This window comes from Miniopterus schreibersii, assembly GCF_964146895.1.
Source record: "Miniopterus schreibersii genome assembly, chromosome: 1".
In the NCBI taxonomy this organism is placed as follows: Eukaryota; Metazoa; Chordata; class Mammalia; order Chiroptera; family Miniopteridae; genus Miniopterus; species Miniopterus schreibersii.
In genome coordinates this window covers 52,110,762-52,131,516 of record NC_138101.1, presented here as the reverse complement: position 1 = coordinate 52,131,516, position 20,755 = coordinate 52,110,762, and the positions used below count along the sequence as shown (strand labels likewise).

General features: G+C 43.2%; 1 protein-coding gene across 1 annotated transcript in view; it reads left to right on the top strand.

Annotated features, from left to right (window-relative positions):
* Nucleotides 1-3,470: 3,470 nt before the first annotated feature.
* Nucleotides 3,471-20,755, top strand: part of LOC308559368 (broad substrate specificity ATP-binding cassette transporter ABCG2-like) — a gene marked incomplete at its 5' end in the record, with an annotated part of 44,531 nt that continues 27,246 nt past the window's right edge. The window contains 5 exons of the mRNA XM_081142122.1: nucleotides 3,471-3,673; nucleotides 7,159-7,218; nucleotides 7,825-7,939; nucleotides 8,529-8,681; nucleotides 10,969-11,126. Coding sequence (XP_080998248.1) covers nucleotides 3,471-3,673; nucleotides 7,159-7,218; nucleotides 7,825-7,939; nucleotides 8,529-8,681; nucleotides 10,969-11,126 — 689 coding nt within the window. The remainder of the gene's footprint in view (nucleotides 3,674-7,158; nucleotides 7,219-7,824; nucleotides 7,940-8,528; nucleotides 8,682-10,968; nucleotides 11,127-20,755) is intronic.

The window sequence follows — 20,755 nt, the reverse complement described above, 5'->3', positions numbered from 1 at the left end:
ATGAAGCACACCCTAAAGGAGAATATACCCAAATTGTGTCAGGAGACTCATCTGCATTGGGATCAGGTGTTGCCAATTGCCCTGCTCAGGATTAGAGTAGCTCCCTGAAGCAGGATTGGTTTGAGTCCCTATGAAATAATATATGGGCAACCCTTTCAGGCTGCTATATAGGAACAGGAGATATATATGTAGGTCATGATGCTAAAATTAAGAATTATACGCAGCATTTAATCAAACACTGACTGTAATTAATGATTTGGCATATGCTAGGGATTTTTCTGTCACAGGTCCATTACAAGCCGAAGACAGAGTTTTATTCAAAACATGGAAAACTGGATCGCCAGACAATCAACTGGGCCCTGGGACATGCTTCTCACCACTCTGAAGCTGGCAGGGGTAAAGCCCTTGATCCATCCCACCAGAGTGAAGAGGGTGCCAGAAGGGGAAGAATGGGTGACCGAACACAAGGAACACCTCAAGGTTGTCTTTCAAAGGCAGCTTTCGTCATAATCGTGCTCTTGACCACTGCTGGTCTGGCTGGAGGTGAACTGATTCCGTTCAGAAGAGATGAAAATATTTGGGTGTATTTATCCATCCAATATATTTTTTTATCCTCAATAGAGGATATTTTTCCATTGCTTTTCAGAGAGAGTGGAACAGAGAGAGAGAGAGGGAGGGAGGGGGAGAGAGAGAGAGAGAGAGAGAGAGAGAGAGAGAGAGAGAGAGAGGGGGAGAGAGAGAGAGAGAGAGGGAGAGAGAGAGAGAAACATAGTGTGAGAGAGACACGTTGACTGGTAGCCTCCAGCACCCACCAGACCAGACCAGGCCTGGGATCTAGCCCTCAAAGGAGCCGTGTGCCCTTGGCCCCAATCAAACCCGGGACCATCCAGTCTGCGGGCCAAAGCCCAGCCACGGAGCCAGGTCGCTAGGGCCGGATATTATAATTTTTGTTTGTAAATGCAAACCTGAAACTATCTAGATGCAAGCACTAATTTCCGGGAGTAGATACAGCAGGTGGATTTTGGCACAGCCACACGCACTCATAAAGCCTGATACCAGCGCTTGTCCTGAATCTTGCAAATCCCTTTCCAACTTTTCCATAAGATCAGTGACTTGCAAAGAAGTGTTTATTACAGGACTATAAAGAGTACATTTAAACTGTTTCCAGTAATATTTACACTCAAAAAGTTTTCTTTCCACCCCCCCCCCATCCACCCCCCCATCCCCGCCGTCTCCCGCCTCGTAGATTTCGCTCCTGTTTTCCTGGGCCTGGGGCGCAGGAACCTAATTTCTGAGAAGCGCATTAAACAGAGGCCGCCACTGGCTCTGGACCGGCACCAGGAGAACAGCCTTGGCGCCAGCGACCCCCGGTGCTTGGGCGCGGGCCACCTGCGGTGACCAAATCCACCCAGGGCGGACGAGGTGTTGGTGAGCTGGGGTGCAGTCCTGTGATTACAGGGCTCGTCCCCAAATGTCCATTTCCTACGAGCCCTGAACAGAGTTTTCGGCTTGCCCCTGAGTGTTGCGTGACCCGGACCCACGAGGGGTGGCGGCGGCTCCCGCGCGGAGCTCCGTACTCGCTCGACCAGGGACCCGGGCTCGCTCGTAGCTTCTGGCGGCCAGGGGGCGGCGCCACGCCTCCCGCCCTCCCGCGGGCGCGGACCCCGAGCGGGACCCGGGGGAGGGGCCGCCCCGCGTCTCTCCGCCCCGGGCCGGGCCGTGCGTTATAAAGCCGCGTCCCGCGCAGCGCGCTCTCTCGCCGCCCCGCTAGCGGACCGCTGCCCATCGCCGCGACCCTGACGGCGACCGCGACCGCCACCCCGGGCCGGCCCCTCGCCGGGTGTCCCCACACGCGTGAGAGCTGGGCCCGCGGGGAGCGCGCGGCGCGTTTGGCGGGCTGTCCGCGGGGCCGTGGGCGTTGGTGCCGGGACGCCGCCTCCTGCGGGCTTTTCGGTCCCGAGTCCCCGGTTACAGACCGAGTCCCGAGCGCGCAGGAGGGAACGGGGAGCCCAGGATCCTCCCGCAGAGACTGGGAGACGCAGGAAGGAGGCCCCTGGACAGGAGCCGGGAGATTTGGAGAAGCTTCTTCACGTCGGAAAGCACAGTACAAATGCTTGTGAAGTAGGACCTGCTTCCTTAGGTAGGTGGGGAAGGGCTGGCGGACTCACCTCCGCGCTCATAGGGCTGATTTTAGTGTCTGCCGCCGACCACATGGACCTGAGACCCGAGCCCTTGACCTGCTGAGTGAGTGGTGACTGCCCTTTGGGACGCCTGTGGCTTGGACGGTCGGTGGGTGTTGGGAGTACATTTGGTAGAAAATAGAAAACTGTTCAGCTGAGATGACTAGGTTCTAGTTAGTTCCTCCGAGTTTAATTTGATACTGAATATGAAAGACTTAGCACAATACCCTCCAGAGATCCATCCAAGTTGTTGCAGATGGAAAGGTTTCGTTCTTTTTTATTGCTGAGTAATATTCCCTTGTATACATGGACCTCCTCCCTCTCTTCCCCCCTCCTCCACCTCACCGTCCTCCCCCTCCTCCTCCTTTTTATTGATTTTAGCCTAGCTGGTTTGGCTTAGTGGTTAGAGCATTGGCCTGTGGACTAAAGAGTCGTAGGTTTGATTCTGGCCAAGGGCATGTACTTCGGTTGCAGGCTTGAACCCGGGGCAGTGCAGGAGGCAACCCATTGATGTTTCTCTCTCTTTCTCTCCCTTCCACTCTTTCTGTAAAGCAATGGAAAAAATGTCCTTGGGTGAGAATTTTTAAAAAATTGACTTTAGAGGGAGAGGAAGGGGGAGAGAGAGAGAAACATCGACTTGCTGTTCAATTTATTTATTTAAAAAGATTTTTTTATTGATTTTTAGAGAGAGAGAGGAAAGGAGAGGGAGAGAGAGAAACATCGATGTGAGCTCCTGCCTCCAGCAGCCCCCAACTGGAGATTAAGCTGGAAACCCTGGCATGTGCCCTGACCAGAATCGAACTGGCACCTTTCCCTGCACAGGAGGGCACCCAAGCAACTGAGCCACACTGTCCAGGGCTGTTCTGCTTATTTATGCATTCATTGGCACTCTTTTAAGATTTAGATATCTATCTTTTTACTGTTTTAATTGAGATATAATTGACATATAACAGTTTCAGGAGTACAACATGATTCAAAGATTGTATATATTGTGAAATGGTCACCACAACAAGTCTAGTTAACGTCCATCACCACACAGTTATGTTTTTCTTTTCTCATGCTGAGAACTTTAAAAATCACTTAGCCACTTTCAAGCAGATAATACAGTGTTGTTAACTATACTTACCATGCTGCAAACTACATCCGCAGGACTTATTTCTTTTATAACTGGAAGATTGTAACAAAACAGACTTGGTTTAAGTATATTATTACTTAGTGTTTACAGTCTCATTTTCTGGACTATCAACTTGCTGTTGCTTTTCCCTCTACAGAAAGGCAGAAGCTCTCCAGATGTCTTCCAGTAATGACCAAGTTTTTATCCAAATGTCACAAACACACACCAATGGCCTCCCCGGGATGACTCCCAAAGACCAGAAGACGTTTACTGAGGGAGCTGTGTTAAGTTTTCATAACATCTGCTATCGAGTGAAAGTGAAGAGTGGCTCTCTACTTAGTCGGAAAACAGTTGAGAAAGAAGTACTGATGAATGTCAAGTATGTGCATGAACTTTTGTTTAAGTAGCTTTATTGACAGCAGTGAACTTCACAGGTGTTGCTATTCCAAGTACAGGTGCATGGACATTTGTGTACATGTCTGTACAGACACATACACACATATTTTCATTTGTTTTCCTCAACTGTGAGTGCAATGGTTGGATCACATGTTAAGTATGAGCTTAATTTTTAAAAGAATGGCCAAACTGTTTTTAAAGTGGTTGTATCATGTGCATCAACATTTGTTTGAGAAACTGAATAATTAATGTGTCACTTAGTTTTTCCTGGGCTAAGCCTTCTGGTTTAGTGGAAAGAGGCCTGGTTGTGTGATTTACAACTTCCCAACTGTGGGGATAGAATTGAGCTTCATTATTCTAGTCTATGAACTATAAGATCACTCACTGTACTTCATGAGCCAGACACGTTAGGTATTATGCACTTATATCCTTTATGTTCTAAATGCAGAGTCAGGGGGTTGAAAAGACAATATATTGTGAAAGTCCTTTGGTTTTCTAAAAGACTTGTTTTAAATGAGTGGCTTGTTTATATAGTTGTTTATCATCTGTAACAATTTACCTAATGCTTCCCCACATTATACAGACAGACAGAAACTAAATATAAGAAAACACTATTTTAGCTTAAGTTATGGAGTGGAAGTCCAACGTGAGAGAATTCAGGATCCAAATCAATACAAAACTGTGATTTTCATTCTCTTTTTCCATTTCTTTTCTTTTCTTTTTTTTTTTTTTTTAAATATATCTTTATTGATTTCAGAGAGAGGAAAGGAGAGGGAGAGAGAGACATAGAAACATCAATGATGAGAGAGTCATTGATCAGCTGCAGCCCGCAACCTGGGCATCGAACCTGACCGGGAATCGAACCCTGATCGCCTGGATCCTAGGTCAGCGCTCAACCGCTGAGCCACACCCGGCCAGACCTCTCTTTTCATTTCATTCTCCTCTTTCATCACTTGGTGCTGGAGTGGGCAGTAGAGCGAGGAGGGAAATGAGACTAGAATCTACTTGGGACCACATATCTCTATTCTTTCACAGATGACAGCCATTAGGATTGTTCATGTTCTTCTGATTTCTAGAGAAGTGAGCCTGATTCTTCCTCTATGTGTAGTGGGGAGTGCGTCTAGGTTTTTCAGATATTATGGCCTATGTGTTTAATTTGTTTGTTTGATAGGGGAAATTATTATTCCTGGATACAACAAGCACTTTTTCTAGCTCTGTGAGCCTGGAGGAGTGGTTGTAAGAGCTCTTGGGCCAGGTATGGCCTCTAACCTGTATAGAATCAGATGCTTCTCAAGTGTTCTTCCGCCCCCCCCCATATGTTTTTTTTATTTCAGAGAGAGGAAGGGAGATGGAGAGAGAGATAGAAACATCAGTGAAGAGAGAGTCACCATTGATCAGCTGCCTCCTGCACTCCCCCTTGATCCCGGGGATCAAGTCTGCAACCCAGGAATGGGCCCAGATCAGGAACTGAACCGTGATGTCTTGGATCATAGTTGATGCTCAACCACTGAGCCACGCCAACCAGGCTCTCAGTGTTTTCAGTGTTCTTGATGTGTTCTATGCGCTTGTGGTCTTTTCTGTCAGTAGCAGCCAACTGCTCCCAAAAGTTTAGGAAATGACAAATCGGGGAGAAAATTTTTGCATGTAGGTAGAGAAGAAAGGACAGGGACCTAGTATTGATTGGGTGGTGGTGAGATCAGGGTCTGTGTAGAATTGGATAGAACTTTCTTCAGGCAGCAACACATACAGTCATGCCTAGTTCCTTGTTGCTTTCTGGTATTGGTTAAGAAACCCTGACCAGGAAAGTAAGGAGAGGAAGGTAGGCACAAAGCTTTTATCTTTTGCTACATGCCTAGATAGAAGTGCCTGACCTTTCTGAAAGCTGACAAGTTTTTTGTGGAACATTACAGTCAAGAAAATGCTGATCACTTCAGATTTTGTGTTAAGTGGAAGGTAACAAATAATTTGAATATGTGCAGGTTGGATGGATTTCAACTGCATACTGGGTGAGTTTTCATTTACCTTGCTTATGTTTCAGTAGATTAGTAACTCAGGACACTAAAAGTGTCATCTGCTCAAGGCTTCATATGTTTTTCTATGATTCATTAGAACATATTCCTGCAATAGATGAATTCTTTACTTGCATTCCTGGGTTTATAAAAATGGGGTCAATATTTTTTTCTTTAATTACAGTGGACATATACTATTATATTAGTTTCAGGTGTACAACATGGTGATTAGACATGTATGCCTGTTACTGAGTGCTCACCCCAATAAGTCTCATAGGACTCCCGGGCTGAAGCACTGTGTACAGACACTGCACTGTGAAGTTTGTCACTCACCACAGCTGTATAATCCGAGTAGTTGCCCCCGTGAAAGTCATTGTCTGGGAATGAATAGCCTTCTGCTCTGCACCTTCCAGGGGAATGGGTCCTGTGTCCTCTGGGGAGTAAAGTTGGATTTACCTCCCAATTCCACAGAGATGGGCGTGGACGCCGGGGTTTCCAAGGGGCTTCCTCAGGCCTCCATTGCATCAGGCCCCTGTGGCTGCGGTGGGCCACCCTTTCCTCTCCTTACTCCAGCGCATTCTCCTAACCATTCTAGCAGTTGCCTTCGGGGTGAAATTCAAATTCATGTTTGCATTCTTCCTGAGTCTCAGCACAGTCAACTCTGCCTTAATTTTTTCCTACCTTCCTCCTCTATCTGAATATTCTCTACCCACCGTCATCTACGGAATTTGTTTGGAACATGCAGTGTCCACGCCCTGTGTGTACGTCCCTAAAGGTCATCCCCAGTAGAAAGTGGCGTCTCCCCCTACGAAACAGAATTTTCCAGGGCATATGTTTTACTTTTACAACTGGAGTAAGAATTTTGTCAGCATTAGGAACTGGTGAGGTTTTCTTTTTAATGCCCAAGGTGCTTTTTTTCAGTCATTGAATTTCTACTTCAGATGTATTGTTCCTTGGTCTGACTAGATTGAGTGGTGAGAGCACTAATGCTGGTGGCTCTAGAAGCCCGTCGACTGCCTCATTATCTAGAACTTGACTGGGCGGCAGATCAGGCGGCCTGAAGTAATTCTCAGCAATCGCTACTCAAGACCTGCGGTGCACTTTACATTATGTCAGAGAAGTAAGGGTAACAGATGTTTCAGGAGAATCTTTTACTTCAGGGAACCTTGAAAGTTTGTGTGCCCTTTTCCAAAAAGTGTAAGTGGTTTAGAAAATAATGGAAAGGAATTTAGAGAGACCTGAGCCATTTTTCCTATAGGTGCTGACTAGTGATGACATCCTTTGTGTACTAGACTTGTATTAATTGACATTTTGGTTTCTCTCTTCCTTTAAAAGTTGTTTTGTGCTTATTTCCTGTCTAATTTCTTCAACTTGCATTGAGTGTACTAAATGCAGACCCTAAATGTTTAGAACTGGTTTTAACCAGAACCAGTAAACCGGCCTGTTTCTGCATTTGCAGTGGGATCATGAGACCCGGCCTCAACGCCATTCTGGGACCCACAGGGGGAGGCAAATCTTCGTGAGTATAACAGAGAATCAGTAAGCTTTCCCCTTGCAGTTTAATGTGCTTTCAAAGCTGGCTTTTACCGGGGCAGGTAGTAGTTGAGTCTTTGCTGCATGTCTGGCCTGGGCCTAGGCGCTATGGATCACATGCAGCCATCCAGCCGTGGTTCTGCCCTGAGGAGCAGGGAGTCCTGTTAGGTGAGCTTTACTACCAGGATGTGATCGGTGATTGGCATACAGCTGTTAGCTATGATTTGAGCTAATGGGGAGGAAATTGAAGGGGATGACAGTGAAAGTGGGAGATGGAGCAGAGTAATCATGGAGTGAGCCTCAGTAAAGGAGCACATTGCCTGTGTTGTGATCCCAGAGGTCAGGCAGAGTGGAGGGCTGTTTGTGAGTTCTGCACTGGATCAGCCAACAGTGCTGTGTTTTCACATTTTGGGGCTTTACTGTAGCACAGAGTAAAAAAAGGAACTTGGGGATTAAAAAAATACGTAATTATAGTTGAACCATAGAATTCCTTGATCAGCTAATTTTCTAACTTGAACAGAATTTGTACTCAGAGTGGCTGAGAGATATAACCTGAGTTGGAGAAAAACACACCATATATGTCCTTTTACAGGTTGTTAGATATCTTAGCTGCAAGGAAAGATCCACAGGGATTATCTGGAGATGTTTTGATAAACGGAGCCCCTCGACCTGCCAATTTCAAATGTAACTCAGGTTATGTGGTACAAGTAAGTATTGGTCCATTTCCATTTTAGATTTCTCCTCCTTTCTGTGGGCAAGTGCCTTGCTGGAGTTCAGTTTGGTTTCCATTGATTACATGACATGAGCCTAGAATCAGCTTTTTTTAAAATACCAGCTTTTTACAGTCTCCCATAAGATATAGAATAGTGTTTAATGAAAAGGCAGGGAGAATCTAGAAAATGAACGTTATAAGGACAATGATACCAATTCTAGTTGTCATATTCCCAAAAGAAGCTACCGTCTTACTTTTCCCCTACCTTTAACTCTCTCCTTCCCTTAGTTTAGAAAAGTTTTTTGACAAATGTTTGTGTAAAGCAGTCTGGAAATGTCTGCTAGTAGTAATCCTAATTACCTGTGTTCTATTTAGGTGTACAGTTAGGGAATGAGAATTATTCCTCCAGGCTTTGTAGCTATCTGTATATGGAGTTATTTTTATATTTGTATAACTGTGAGTTCATCATTAACTAGAGCTTCCCCTTGGGTATGTCATTTTTGTGGATTAAGTTGTACATACTGACGACTGATGTTACTTGAAAAGACCTGATATGTCTTGTTAAAATGCCTTTTTGCCTTAAGGATGATGTTGTGATGGGAACGCTGACAGTGAGAGAAAATTTGCAGTTCTCGGCAGCTCTTCGCCTTCCATCAACTATGAGTAATCGTGAAAAAAATGAACGAATAAACTTGGTCATTCAAGAGTTAGGCCTGGCTAAAGTGGCAGATTCCAAGGTAATATGCCCTCCCCTGGGTGGGTGGTGTTACTGTTATTTGGAAGTTTCTATAATGTGTGTGGTCATAAGTGGCTGCTTTCTGTAACGATGGGAAAAGTGACTAGCTGCATAATATGAAGGTGGAAATTAACCAGGAAAAGAAAATGAAAATGACTGAATCCTGCAGGTGAAGTGTGGCCGTGTGGGCTGGTAAGTAAACATGCTCTTGCAAAGACCAGGCTCCACTTCCCTGTGATGACAGCGCTTGCTCCGCCCCCACACTAATTGTGTTAAGTCCTGTCTCATTCAGTATCTGTTCACTAACTTTCCTGTTTTTGTTTTCTCTTTCCTTTTTTAGCTAGCCTTCCTCTCTTCCTCCAGGGGACTTTGTCCTGTTACTTTGGAGGTATATTTCTGGAATTCATAAATGAGGAAAATCCCATGGCTATTGCTCTATATGTTTGACTTTGCTGTAATTTTGCTTCCAACATTATTTTCAGTCCAGTTAGCATTTGCTTCTAATTTGTGTAGCACCCAAGTTGTTTTCCTATAGCCCTTCTTAGGGCACTTTGTCTCCCACCCCTCCCCCCTCATCCTCCCTCCCTCCCTCTCTTGTGCCAGCGTAGCTTACAGACTGCCATGTGCTGGGCTCCCTTGGGTGTTACAGGTAACAGCTGTGGGCAAGAGACACCAAAGTAGCTCCCTGTGTGGTTTGTGCAGGATCAGGAAGGGGAAATGAGATGAGTGAGGGAACGATTTACAGTTGATGAGTAGACGTGGAAGATTTTCTGGGAAGACATTTGAGGTTTTGGGTGAAGATGAGCTTCTCAGGTTGTCATGGCTCTAGTTTAATTCCCTGGGCTGCCCCTACTCAAAGGTGATGGAGATGGGGTATTCTGCTGGCTGCTGCTTCATATGATGCTTCTGACAGTCTTTATGTAAAGTGTATTTTGCTGTATTTTATTTTGAAGAATAAGTTTGAGCTGCTACCATTTACCACTTATTTTCATTTTATGAGTGAGTGGGCTCCCTTTGCTGGGACTCTGTTTATGTGATTCTGTCTTTCCACTAAGGTGCTTTCCTGCCTCTGCCATTAGGCTCTCATTGCCTGGGTTCCTTGCATGGATTTCCAGGGAACATGAGCTGAAGGCAGTTGTTGACTGCTAAGAATTTATTTATCTAATTGATCAAAACAATAGATTAAAGATGTTTTACCTGTTATGAAATTTTAAACATAAGAGACATGTAGGGAGAATGGTCTGATTACTGTAGTAATGACATGACTGCAGTATAATTAATGCAATGATATGATTGCGAATAACGTTCACCTAGATTTCCCAGTTGATACTGAGTTATTCAATCACGGCTTCAGGTTTATCTTTCTGAAGTATTTAAAGGAAAGTTATAAATATCATTTTTTGCCTCTGAAAACATATTTTTATTTTACAAAAGAAGGACATTTGTCTACAAGACTACAATAGCATTACCAACTAACAAAATTAATAATATTTTAATATTAGCTATATAGAGTCCATATTTTTTCACAGTTTTCCAATAGTTTCAAAATGCCTTTTATAGCTCTATCGTTATGGGATCTAATCAAGGGCATGAGTAGCCTTTGACTGTTCTCTGTTTGAAGACTCTTACTAGAAGAGCTGTTTCCCGCCTCCTGCTTCCTCCCAAACCTTCCTGCTCCCCCACCACACTCAGTGACACTGACTCGTTGGAAAGACGGAGCCAGTCACTTGTAGAGTGTTCTGCCTTCTGAATCTGCCTGAAAGAAGGGGTCAGGAATTCTGCTGTGAGTAGGGTAGAGACAGGGTCGATTTGGGAAGCCTTACAGTGATTTAGGAGGTGCTAATGTGGATGGTAGAAAGTGCACTTTCTTTGCTGCCAAGGCCCAGCTCTTCTTGTGAGTCCACTGAGGACTTTTTGGTAGGACAGAAATGGAGGTGCATAAGAAGACTAATAAATTACAGATGTTTTCACCTATTCCTCTCCTATTTTTCATCCCTTTTTGGACTGTGATTTTACTTTGTTAGGTCTGTGTCTTTAAGTTCTAACTTCTGATCTTAAAACTAAATATTTGGCTCGATAAGGAACACATAGAACTGTTTAAAGCATGGGCTTCATATCACGCTTAGCCACATACCAGCTCTAACCTGAGCCTCAGTTTACTTGTCTAATTAAAGAGAATCCCACCTCTTCTCCTACATACTCATTTATTTGCTATTCAGAATAAATGAGGATTTGAGATAGAGTGCCTCTTGGTTATTTTTGTAATCATGATAACATTTGTGTGTTAGGTTGGAACTCAGTTTGTTCGTGGTGTGTCTGGAGGAGAAAGAAAACGGACTAGCATTGGAATGGAGCTTATTACCAATCCATCCATCTTGTTCCTGGATGAGCCCACAACTGGCTTAGACTCAAGCACAGCGAATGCTGTCCTTTCTCTCCTGAAGAGGTAAATGCGATGGGAACATTATTTTATGTTCAGACAATATCTGATGACCTGCTGTGTACCAGGTAGTATTCTTGATGTTTGGGATGCAGACAAACATTTCTCTCTTCTTTGTTGGGGGGAAACAGTCAATTAACAAATACGAGTTTCAAGGAAAATGAAGCAGAGTAAGTATATAGGGAAGGCTGATGCGGTGGGGTTCAGTGGTGCTGTATTAAGTGGTAGGATGCTCAGGGGAGACCTCAGCGATGTGCCCTGTGAGCTGTGAATGAGGTCTGGGTGTCTGGGGGAGAGATTTCCAGTTGGAGCAGCCAGTGTCTCTGAGGCGAGCATCCCCAATGTGTTTATAACTCCAGAGGCCAGAGCGAGTGGAACCCAGTGACCTAAGGGGTGTGCGGGTTGGTTAGTGAATTGGTTTGCTCAGGCTGCCGTAACATGTACCACAGACTGGGTGGCTTAAGCAACAGAAATTACTTTTGTCACAGTCTTGGAAGCCAGAACTCCAAAAACAAGGTGTTTGTCAGGATTTTGTCTTCTGAGGCCCCTCTCCTTGGCTTGCAGGCAGTTGCCTGCTCACTGTGTCTTCACTTCATATCGCCTTAGTGCGGCTCATCTCCTCTTCTTGTAAGAACACTAGTCTTTATCAGATTAAGGCTCACTCATATGACCTTCTTTAGCGTTTATTACCTCTTTAAAGATTCTGTCTCCAAATGCTGTCACGTTCTGAGGTACTGGGGCTTACAAATTCAACATACGAATTTTTGGGAGACAGAATTCATAACAGTTAGAATAGGACATGAGTTGGAATTGAGTGGGTGGCAGATTATATATGCCGCTAAAAAAGTAAGAACTATGGCTTTTACTATCCCTAGGTCACATGGGAAGCTTTTAGAGAGTTTTATTTTATTTTATATTTTTCATATAGTAAGATTTGTTTTAATTTTTCAATCTGAACCCACAAACAAACCCCAAAATAAAAAATCAAACTATACTCATATATACAGTATGAACATTTTCAGAGCACTTACATTAGGAAACACTGTGTTTCTCTTCAATCCTATGACAATACTATATATACCACAATAATATTTACAAATACAATTGCATCAGCATTCCTACAGACACCATTTCAATTCACAAGAAAAAACAGCAGTCTTCCCACACTTTGTTTCCTCATACCTGCTGCCTGTTTGCATTCCAGCAGGGCAGGTTTCCATACGTGCTTTTATTTGTTTATTTATTGTTTGTTTATTTTTTAATTTTTCAATGCCTTTATTTATTAATTTATGTATTTACTTTTAAATTTTATGTTTGTTTAAAATATTACAAATGTCCCTTTTTCTCCCCAATGACCCACTCCACCCTGTCCTACCCCCCTTCCCAGTCCCTCTCCCCACCATTGTCTGTGTCCTTGGGTTGTGTATATATGCATATAAATTTTTTGGTTACTCTCTCCCCCTCCACCCATCCGCCTTCCTCCATCCCTCTGACATTCGTCAGTGTGATCTATGCTTCCATGTCATTGAGTCTATTCTGTTCATCAGTTTATTAAGTTCTTTAGATTCCACATGTAACCAAGATCGTGTGATGTTTGTCTTTCTCTGCCTGGCTTATTTCACTTAGCATAATATTCTCCAGGTCCATCCATACTGTCCCAAAGGGTACGAGATCCTTCTTTACAGCTGCATAGCATTCCATGGTATATATGTCCCACAGCTTTTTTATCCACTCATCTACTGATGGGTACCTGGGCTGTTTCCAGATCTCAGCTATTGTAAACTGTGCTGCTATGAACATAGGGGCGCATATATTCTTTCTGATTAATGTTTCAGGATTCTTAGGATACATTCCTAGGAGTGAAATCACTGGATCAAAAGGCAGTATCATTTTTAATTTTTTGAGGACCTTCCATACTGCCTTCCATAGTGCCTGCACCAATCTGCATTCCCACCAGCAGTGCACTAGGTTTCCCCTTTCCCCACATCCTCACCAGCATGTGTCATTTGTTGATTTGTTGATGGAGCCATTCTGACACGTGTGAAGTGATACCTCATTGTGCTTTTAATTTGTATCTCTCTGATGATTAGCGATGTTGAGCATTTTCTCATACGTCTCTTGGCCATCTGTATGTCCTCTTTGGAGAAGTGTCTATTCAGATCCTTTGCCCATTTTTTAATTGGGTTGTTTGTCTTCCTCTTGCTGAGTAGTGTGAGTTCTTTATACACTTTGGAAATTAGCCCCTTAGCAGATACATCCTTGGCAAATATGTTTTCCCAGACCGTGGGGTTCCTTTGTATTTTGAGGCTGTTTTCTTTTGCTGTGCAGAAGCTTTTTAGTTTGATGTAGTCCCATATGTTTATTTTTTCTTTTGTTTCTCTTGCCCTAGGAGATGTATCAGTGAAAATTCCACTACATGGGATGTCTGTGACTTTACTGCCTATGTTTTCTTCCAGGATTTTTATGGTTTTATGACTTACATTTAAGTCTTTTATCAATTATGAGTTTATTTTTGTGTATGGTGAAAGTTGGTGGTCTAGTTTCATTTTTTTGCATGTATCTGTCCAGTTTTCCCAGCACCACTTATTGAAGAGACTGTCTTTCTCCATTGTATGCTCCTGCCTCCTTTGTCAAATATTAACTGACCATAATGGCGTGGGTCTATTTCTGGGGTCTCTGTTCTGTTCTGTTGATCTATTTGCCTGTTGTTGTACCAATACCAGGCCGTTTTGATTACAATAGCTTTGTAGTACAGTTTGAAGTCTGGTAATGTGATCCCTCCCACTCTGTTCTTTTTTCTCAAGGTGGCTGCAGTTATATGGGGTCATTTTTGGTTCCATATAAATTTTTGAAATGTTTGTTCTAGGTCTGTGAAATATGCTGTTGGTATTTTAATAGGAATTGCATTGAATTTATAAATTTCTTTGGGTAGTATGGATATTTTAATAATATTAATTGTTCCAATCCACGAGCATGGTATATTCTTCCACTTGTTTAAATCTTCCTCTATTTCTTTTTTCAGTGTCACGTAGTTTTCTGAGTACAGGTCTTTCACATCCTTGGTTAAGTTTATTCCTAGGTATCTTATTTTTTTAGTTGCAATGGTAAATGGTATTGCTTTTTTAGTTTCTCTCTCTGAAAGTTCATTGTTGGTGTATAAGAATGCCATTGATTCCTGGATGTTGCTTTTGTATCCAGCTACCTTGCCAAATTCGTTTATCAAATGTAGTAGTACTTTGATGGAGTCTTTAGGGTTTATTATGTACAGTATCATGTCATCTGCAAATAATGACAGTTTTACTTCCTCCTTTCCAATTTGGATACCTTTGATGTTTTCTTCCTGTCTGATGGCTGTCGCTATGACTTCCAGTATTATGCTGAGTAAGAGTCATGAAAGTGGACATCCCTGTCTTGTTCCTGTTTTTAATGGAAATGGTTTCAGTTTTTGCCCATTGAGTATGATGTTGGCTGTAGGTCGGTCATATATGGCCTTTATTATGTTGAGGTATGATGCCTCTGTTCCCACTTTGCTGAGAGTTTTTATCAGAATTTGGGTGGTGGATTTTGTCAAATGCTTTTTCTGTTTCTATTGATATGATCATATGATTTTTGTCCTTCATTTTGTTTATGTGATGTATCACATTTATTGATTTGCAGATGTTGTACCAGCCTTGCATGCCCAGAATAAATCCCACTTGGTCATGGTGTATGATGTTTTTAATGTATTGCTGGATCCAGTTTACTAGTATTTTGTTGAGGATTTTAGCATCTATGTTCATCAGGGATGTTGGCCTGTAATTTTCTTTCTTTGTAGGGTCTTTATCTGGTTTTGGGATTAGGGTTATGCTGGCCTCATAAAAGAGTTTGGGAGTTTTCCCTCCTCTTGAATTTTCTGGAATAGTTTGAATAGAATAGGTGTTCATTCTTCTTTGAATATTTGGTAAAACTCGCCTGTAAATTCATCTGGCCCAGGACTTTTGTTTGCTGGGAGTTTTTTGATTACTGCTTCAGTTTCATTAGTTGTTATCAGCCTATTCAGATTTTCTGCCTCTTCTTAATTCAGCTTTGGAAGATTGTATGCTTCTAGGAATTTGTCCATTTCCCCCATGTTGTCCAATTTTTTGGCATATAGTTGCTCATAGTATTTTCTTACAATCCTTTGTATTTCTGTTGGGTCAGTTGTTATATCTCCTCTTTCATTTCTGATTTAATTTCTTTTGGTCCTCTCTGTTTCTTGGTGAGTCTGGCTAAAGGTGCATCAATCTTATTTATCTTTTCAAAGAACCATGCCTTGGTTTCATTGATTTTTTGGTATTTTTTTTTAGTCTCTATGTCATTAATTTCTGCTCTGATCTTTATTTCCTTCCTTCTACTTCCTCAGGGCTTTTTTTGCTGTTCTCGTTCTAGTTCTTTTAGTTGTTGTGTTAAATGGTTCATTAGATCTTTTTCTTGTTTCTTGAGATAGGCCTGTAATGCTATGAATTTTCCTCTCAGGACTGCTTTTGCTGTGTCCCATATATTTTGGGTTGTTGTCTGTTTTTTCCATTTCTTTCCATGAAGTGTTTGATTTCTTTCTTGATCTCATTGATAACCCTTTCATTGTTTAAAAACATGCTATTTAGCCTCCCTGTGTTTGAATATTTTTGAGTTTTTTTATAGTGGTTGATTTCTAGTTTCATGGCATTGTGATCCGAGAAGATGCTTGATATGGTTTCAATCTTCTTGCATTTGTAGAGACTTGCCTTGTGCACTAACGTGATCTATTTTTGATAATGTTCCATGTGCACTTGAGAAGAATGTGTATTCTGCTCTTTTGGGATGAAATGTTCTGTAAATGTCAATTGAATCCATTAGATCTAGTGAGTTATTTAAGGTCTGTGTTTCCCTGTTGATTTTTTGTCTTGATGATCTGTCCAATGCTGACAGTGGGGTGTGAAAGTCCACTGTGATTGTGTTGCTGTCAATCTCCCCCCCTTAAAGTCCACCAAGAAAATTTTAATATATTTATGTGCTCCTATATTGGTTGCATAAATGTTTATAAGAGTTATTTCCTCCTGTTGGATTGATCCCTTTAATATTATGTAGTGACCATCTTTGTCTCTTGTTATGGTCTTTATTTTGAAGTCTGTTTTGCCAGAAATAAGTATTGCTATTCCAGCTTTCTTTTCCTTTCCATTTGCATGGAATATTTTATTCCATCCCTTCACTTTTAGCCTGTGTGAGTCTTTTGCTCTCAGGTGGGTCTCTTGTAGATAGCATATATTTTGGTCCTGTTTTCTTATCCATTCAGCTACTCTATGTCTCTTGATTGGACAATTTATTTCATTTACATTTAAGGTTACTATTGATATAAACTTATTTACTGCCATTTTTCCCCTTTATGTTGCTGTACCTTTCTCTCACTATTCTTTCTTTCTCTTACAGCAGTCCTTTTATCTTTTTTTTTTTTTTAATATATCTTTATTGATTTCCAAGAGAGGAAAGGAGAGGAGAGAGAGAGACAGAAACATCATTGATCAAGCCCACAACCCGGGCATGTGCCCTGACCGGGAATCAAACCCCGATCGCCTGGATCCTAGGTTGACGCTCAACCGCTGAGCCATGCCCGGCGGGGCTACAGCAGTCCTTTTAGCATTTCTTGCAATGCTGGTTTGATGGTGCTGAACTCCTTTAGCTTTTTTTTTTTTGTCTGGGAAGCTCTTTATTTCACCTTCAATTTTAAATGATAACCTTGTTGGATAAAGCAATCTTGGTTGCATGTTCTTTTCATTACTTTGAGAACTTCATGCCATTTCCTTCTGGCCTGAAGAGTTTCTGTTGAGAAATCAGCTGTTAGCCTTATGGGGCTTCCCTTGTAGGTCACTGCTTGTCTCTCTCTTGTAGCCCTTAATATTTTCTCTTTGTCCTTGACATTTGCCATTTTCATTGTGATGTGTCTTGGAGTGGGTCTCTTTGGGTCCCTCTTGTTTGGAATCCTCTTTGCTTCCTGAACTTGTGCGGCTTTCTCCTTCACCAGCATAGGGAAGTTTTCAGTCATTATTTCTTCCACCAAGTTCTCTATCCCTTGCTCTCTTTCCTCCCCTTCTGGCATTCCTATAATGCGAATGTTGTTTCACTTCATGTTGTCCCAAAGCTCCCTTAGACTGTCCTCATGCTTTTTAAATGTTTTTTCTTTTTGCTGCTCTGATTGAGTGATTTTTTCTACCTTGCCTTCTAAGTCACTTATTCTATCCTCTGCTTCATTGAGCCTGCTTTTAATTCCTTCCAGTGTATTCTTGATATCAGATACAGCATTCTTTATCTCTGTCTGAGTTGTATTTATGGTATGTATCTCTTTTTTCATGTTTTCACTAAGGTCTTTGATCTTACCCTCAAGTGCCTTGTTTTTCTCATTAAGTTCCTTGAACATCTTCATAATCAATACTCTGAGCTCTGTTTCTGATAGCTTGCTTAACTCCATCTCATCAAAGACTTTTTCTGGCAATGTTTCCTTTTCTTTAATTTGGGGGTTGTTTCTTTGTCTCCCCATATTGGTAGGTCTTAGTGTTTGTATCTATATATCTTGTGGGGTGGGATTTTGTCTTGTGAGTCCAGTGCAGCCCAGAGGTGTCTTTTCCTTATACTTCTGAGCTCTCTGCTCCAGGCATGTCCCTTTTGTGGATGTCCCTTTTGTGGGTTCTTTGGTTCTCCTGTTATGGTTGGGTCTAGATTGTTGTTGACCAGTCCTTGGGAGGACTCTCCTCTCAGGTTGGCTAACTGTGTGTCTCAGCCTCAACCTGGTCGTGTAAGCTGTTGTTCGGGTGCTGGCAAGGCAGGACAATACACAGCTAAACTTCCAGGAAACGAGGGGTATCTTACAAAATATCTTGACAGTCACAATGAAGACAACCCAAGTGAAAATAGAACTGGGAGAGTGAAGGGAGAACACACACACACACAAAAAAAGCTTTTAAAAAAAAGAGAGAAAGAAAAGTAAAGCTTGGAGAGAGAGGTATACTGTTAATAGTGATGAAAATTTAGAAAATAATAATAAACTAAAATGTAAAAAATAGAGAAGCTACTGGAAGATAATAGAGGCAGAGAAAAGATTCTGAAAGAAGGACCAGCAAAAAATTAAGGGAGAGAATAGGAATAGGATAATAGTTGAAAATGATAAAATAAAAATACAATAAAGAGAATAAGAGAAACTAACAATTGAACAAAAAGACAGGAAGACAGAATGGAGGATAACAAAAGAATGAAAGAAAAGAAGAAGAAAAAAGAAAAAAAAAGTAAAAAATAAATTATGCCAATGAATCGAAAGGAGAAGATAAAGCCTGGTCAGAGAGGGAGTCTGATAAGAGATTTGGGGGAAACTGTAGAGGAAAACAGTAAACTTATTGGTTTTAATGATAAAGTCCCAGCCATTAAGCAGGGATATCAAGAAAGTCTTGATAGTAGAAGCAAGGATAAAACAAAACAAAGCAAATAAAAAAAAATAAAACAGAGAGACAAAACAAAAAACAAGCTAAGCAAAACAAAATTATTTTATTAAAAAAAAAGGAAAAAAAGTTAGTTAAAAAATATATAACTTTTTTTTTTAAATTATAAAATTTAAAAAGAAGAAAAAACAAATTATTTATCTCCTTTCTCTTCTTCCTAAGGGAAAAAGAGAAAAATCAAACAAAAAACTAAAAAAACAAAACAAAACAAAATGTCAATCAGGTGAGTCTCTTCTGGGGCAGCTTATGTTGCCTGAGGCTCTGTGTTTTGTGTGCTGGTTTCAGTTCTCCTGGGCGGTACTTGTGTATCACCCAATGTGAGGAGCCGTCTAGGTTTGGCTCTGGTGTCCTTCGGTAGATGGTTGATCTGAGGCTCTCTGAAAAGACCACCTCCTCTTGGCAGCTATTTTGCAACTTTGTAGTTGCCTGGTCTTCCTCCAGAGTTTTCTGTAGAGTCTTTAGGGTGCAGGGTGGCTAGTGTAGCCCAGGGTATCACTCCCCTTAGAGGTGTTGCTGTCAGGCGCTCACTCTGCCAGGGTTAGTCTCTGCTCCACAGCCAGCTCCTCAGTCCCTACCCTGTCCTCTGATTCTAGTTCCCCAGGCTCTGTCCTGCTGCAGCTTCAGATTGATTTCAGCCTGTTGCCTTTTCTGTAGGGGCCGTTTCAGCAGCCTGGGCTCAGTGCGTTCTATTAAAATCACATTCTCGTGGGCCCTTTGCCTGCCCAGCCCCCAGCAGGGTTTTCAGCGTTTCCTCCAGCTCCCAAACAACAGTCCCTGAGAGTCTTATTCTTGTGATGTCCTCCTGTGAGCTGCTCTCCCTTCCCCCTCAGGACTGTGCCCTGGGGGGTGTCTGGGTCTTCAGTGAGCTGGGCCCGCCCCTTTCCTGTTGGGAGCGGTGCTCCCGGCTGCGGGAGAGGCTGGCAGGCTCCGCCCCTTCCTGCTCAGCTCTGGTTGGCTGGTCGCACCAGACCCGCCCCTCAGACCATCTACTGTGCAGACCCCAGGCCCAGCCTCGGCTGGTCTGTCCGTGCAGTGCACGCTGGGAAGGTGGGAGCCAGTTGAGGGATCAGACTCACAAATGAGCAAAGCAACACACAGGCAGAAAGTCTGCCCTGCAAAGAAAGTCCTGTCACCCACGCACGAAGGCACCCAGCAGGAGGGGACCCAAAGTCAGTTCCACGCAGCTCCCCACACCGCTGGTCTCAGCAAAGCTGGGGCAGCTTCAAGCGCCACCACGGGGCCCCTCAGGGCTGGTCACCGATCCCAGCCTCCCGGCACCAGGAGCTCAGGGTGGGAGGGCTCCTCCCCTCCCCCATGCCAGGCAGATTCAGTGCTTTCTGGGGCTCAACACAGTGCCCCACAGGGAGGCAGAGGGTCCCCGTGTGCAGCTGCTCAGCCCCGACCTCTGGTCCCTTACTACTCAGGTGCCACAGGCTTTGGGACATCCCTTCCTATGGTCAGCGCCCTGAGCTTTAGACGCTGGTCGTGGCCTCCACTAGAAGCTTTGTTTCCTAGGAAGGCACCATCTGCCATTAGAGGCTTTGTTTCCTAGGAAGGCTCTGACCCCTCCGCACAGGCACCCCACCCCCCTGGGGCCCTCTGCCCTCCACGTGGGGTGCTCCTTCCCCTCTTGTCGCTCCGGGTGTGGGGTCCCCGCTTTCGGGTGCCGCCCGCACTCCCGAGGGGAGGGAGCTTTGCAGCCTCCAAGCCTCGGGGCTCAGCCCAGCACAGGCTTCAGGGGGGATCCCCCTTCCTACGCCCCCTCTCTTACCGGACTCTCTGATGTTCCTTCAGTGCTCCCCACTCGCACTCCGTCCACTCAGGTATGTTTCTCTGGTTTTTCCAAGCTGGCTAAATAAGATTTTAGGAGGAAATCGAGTCCGTGGCTGGGAGCGGGGGCGCTGCTGCTTCTCACAGCACCGCCATTTCCCCTCCCCTTCCTCCACACATGCTTTTAGAACTTCAGCTTTTAAAACCCAACAGTGGCTATTTGAGAAGTCACCTCCTTTCCAGACCCAAATACAAGCAATGAGAAATTTGCCCTTTAAAAATAACAGCCATTGGTTTATCAATGGGAATGGTGACATTTACCCACCAAAAGATGTGTAAAAAAATTGCATGAAAGGAAAAATAAATAAACCTGTTGCAAAGCAG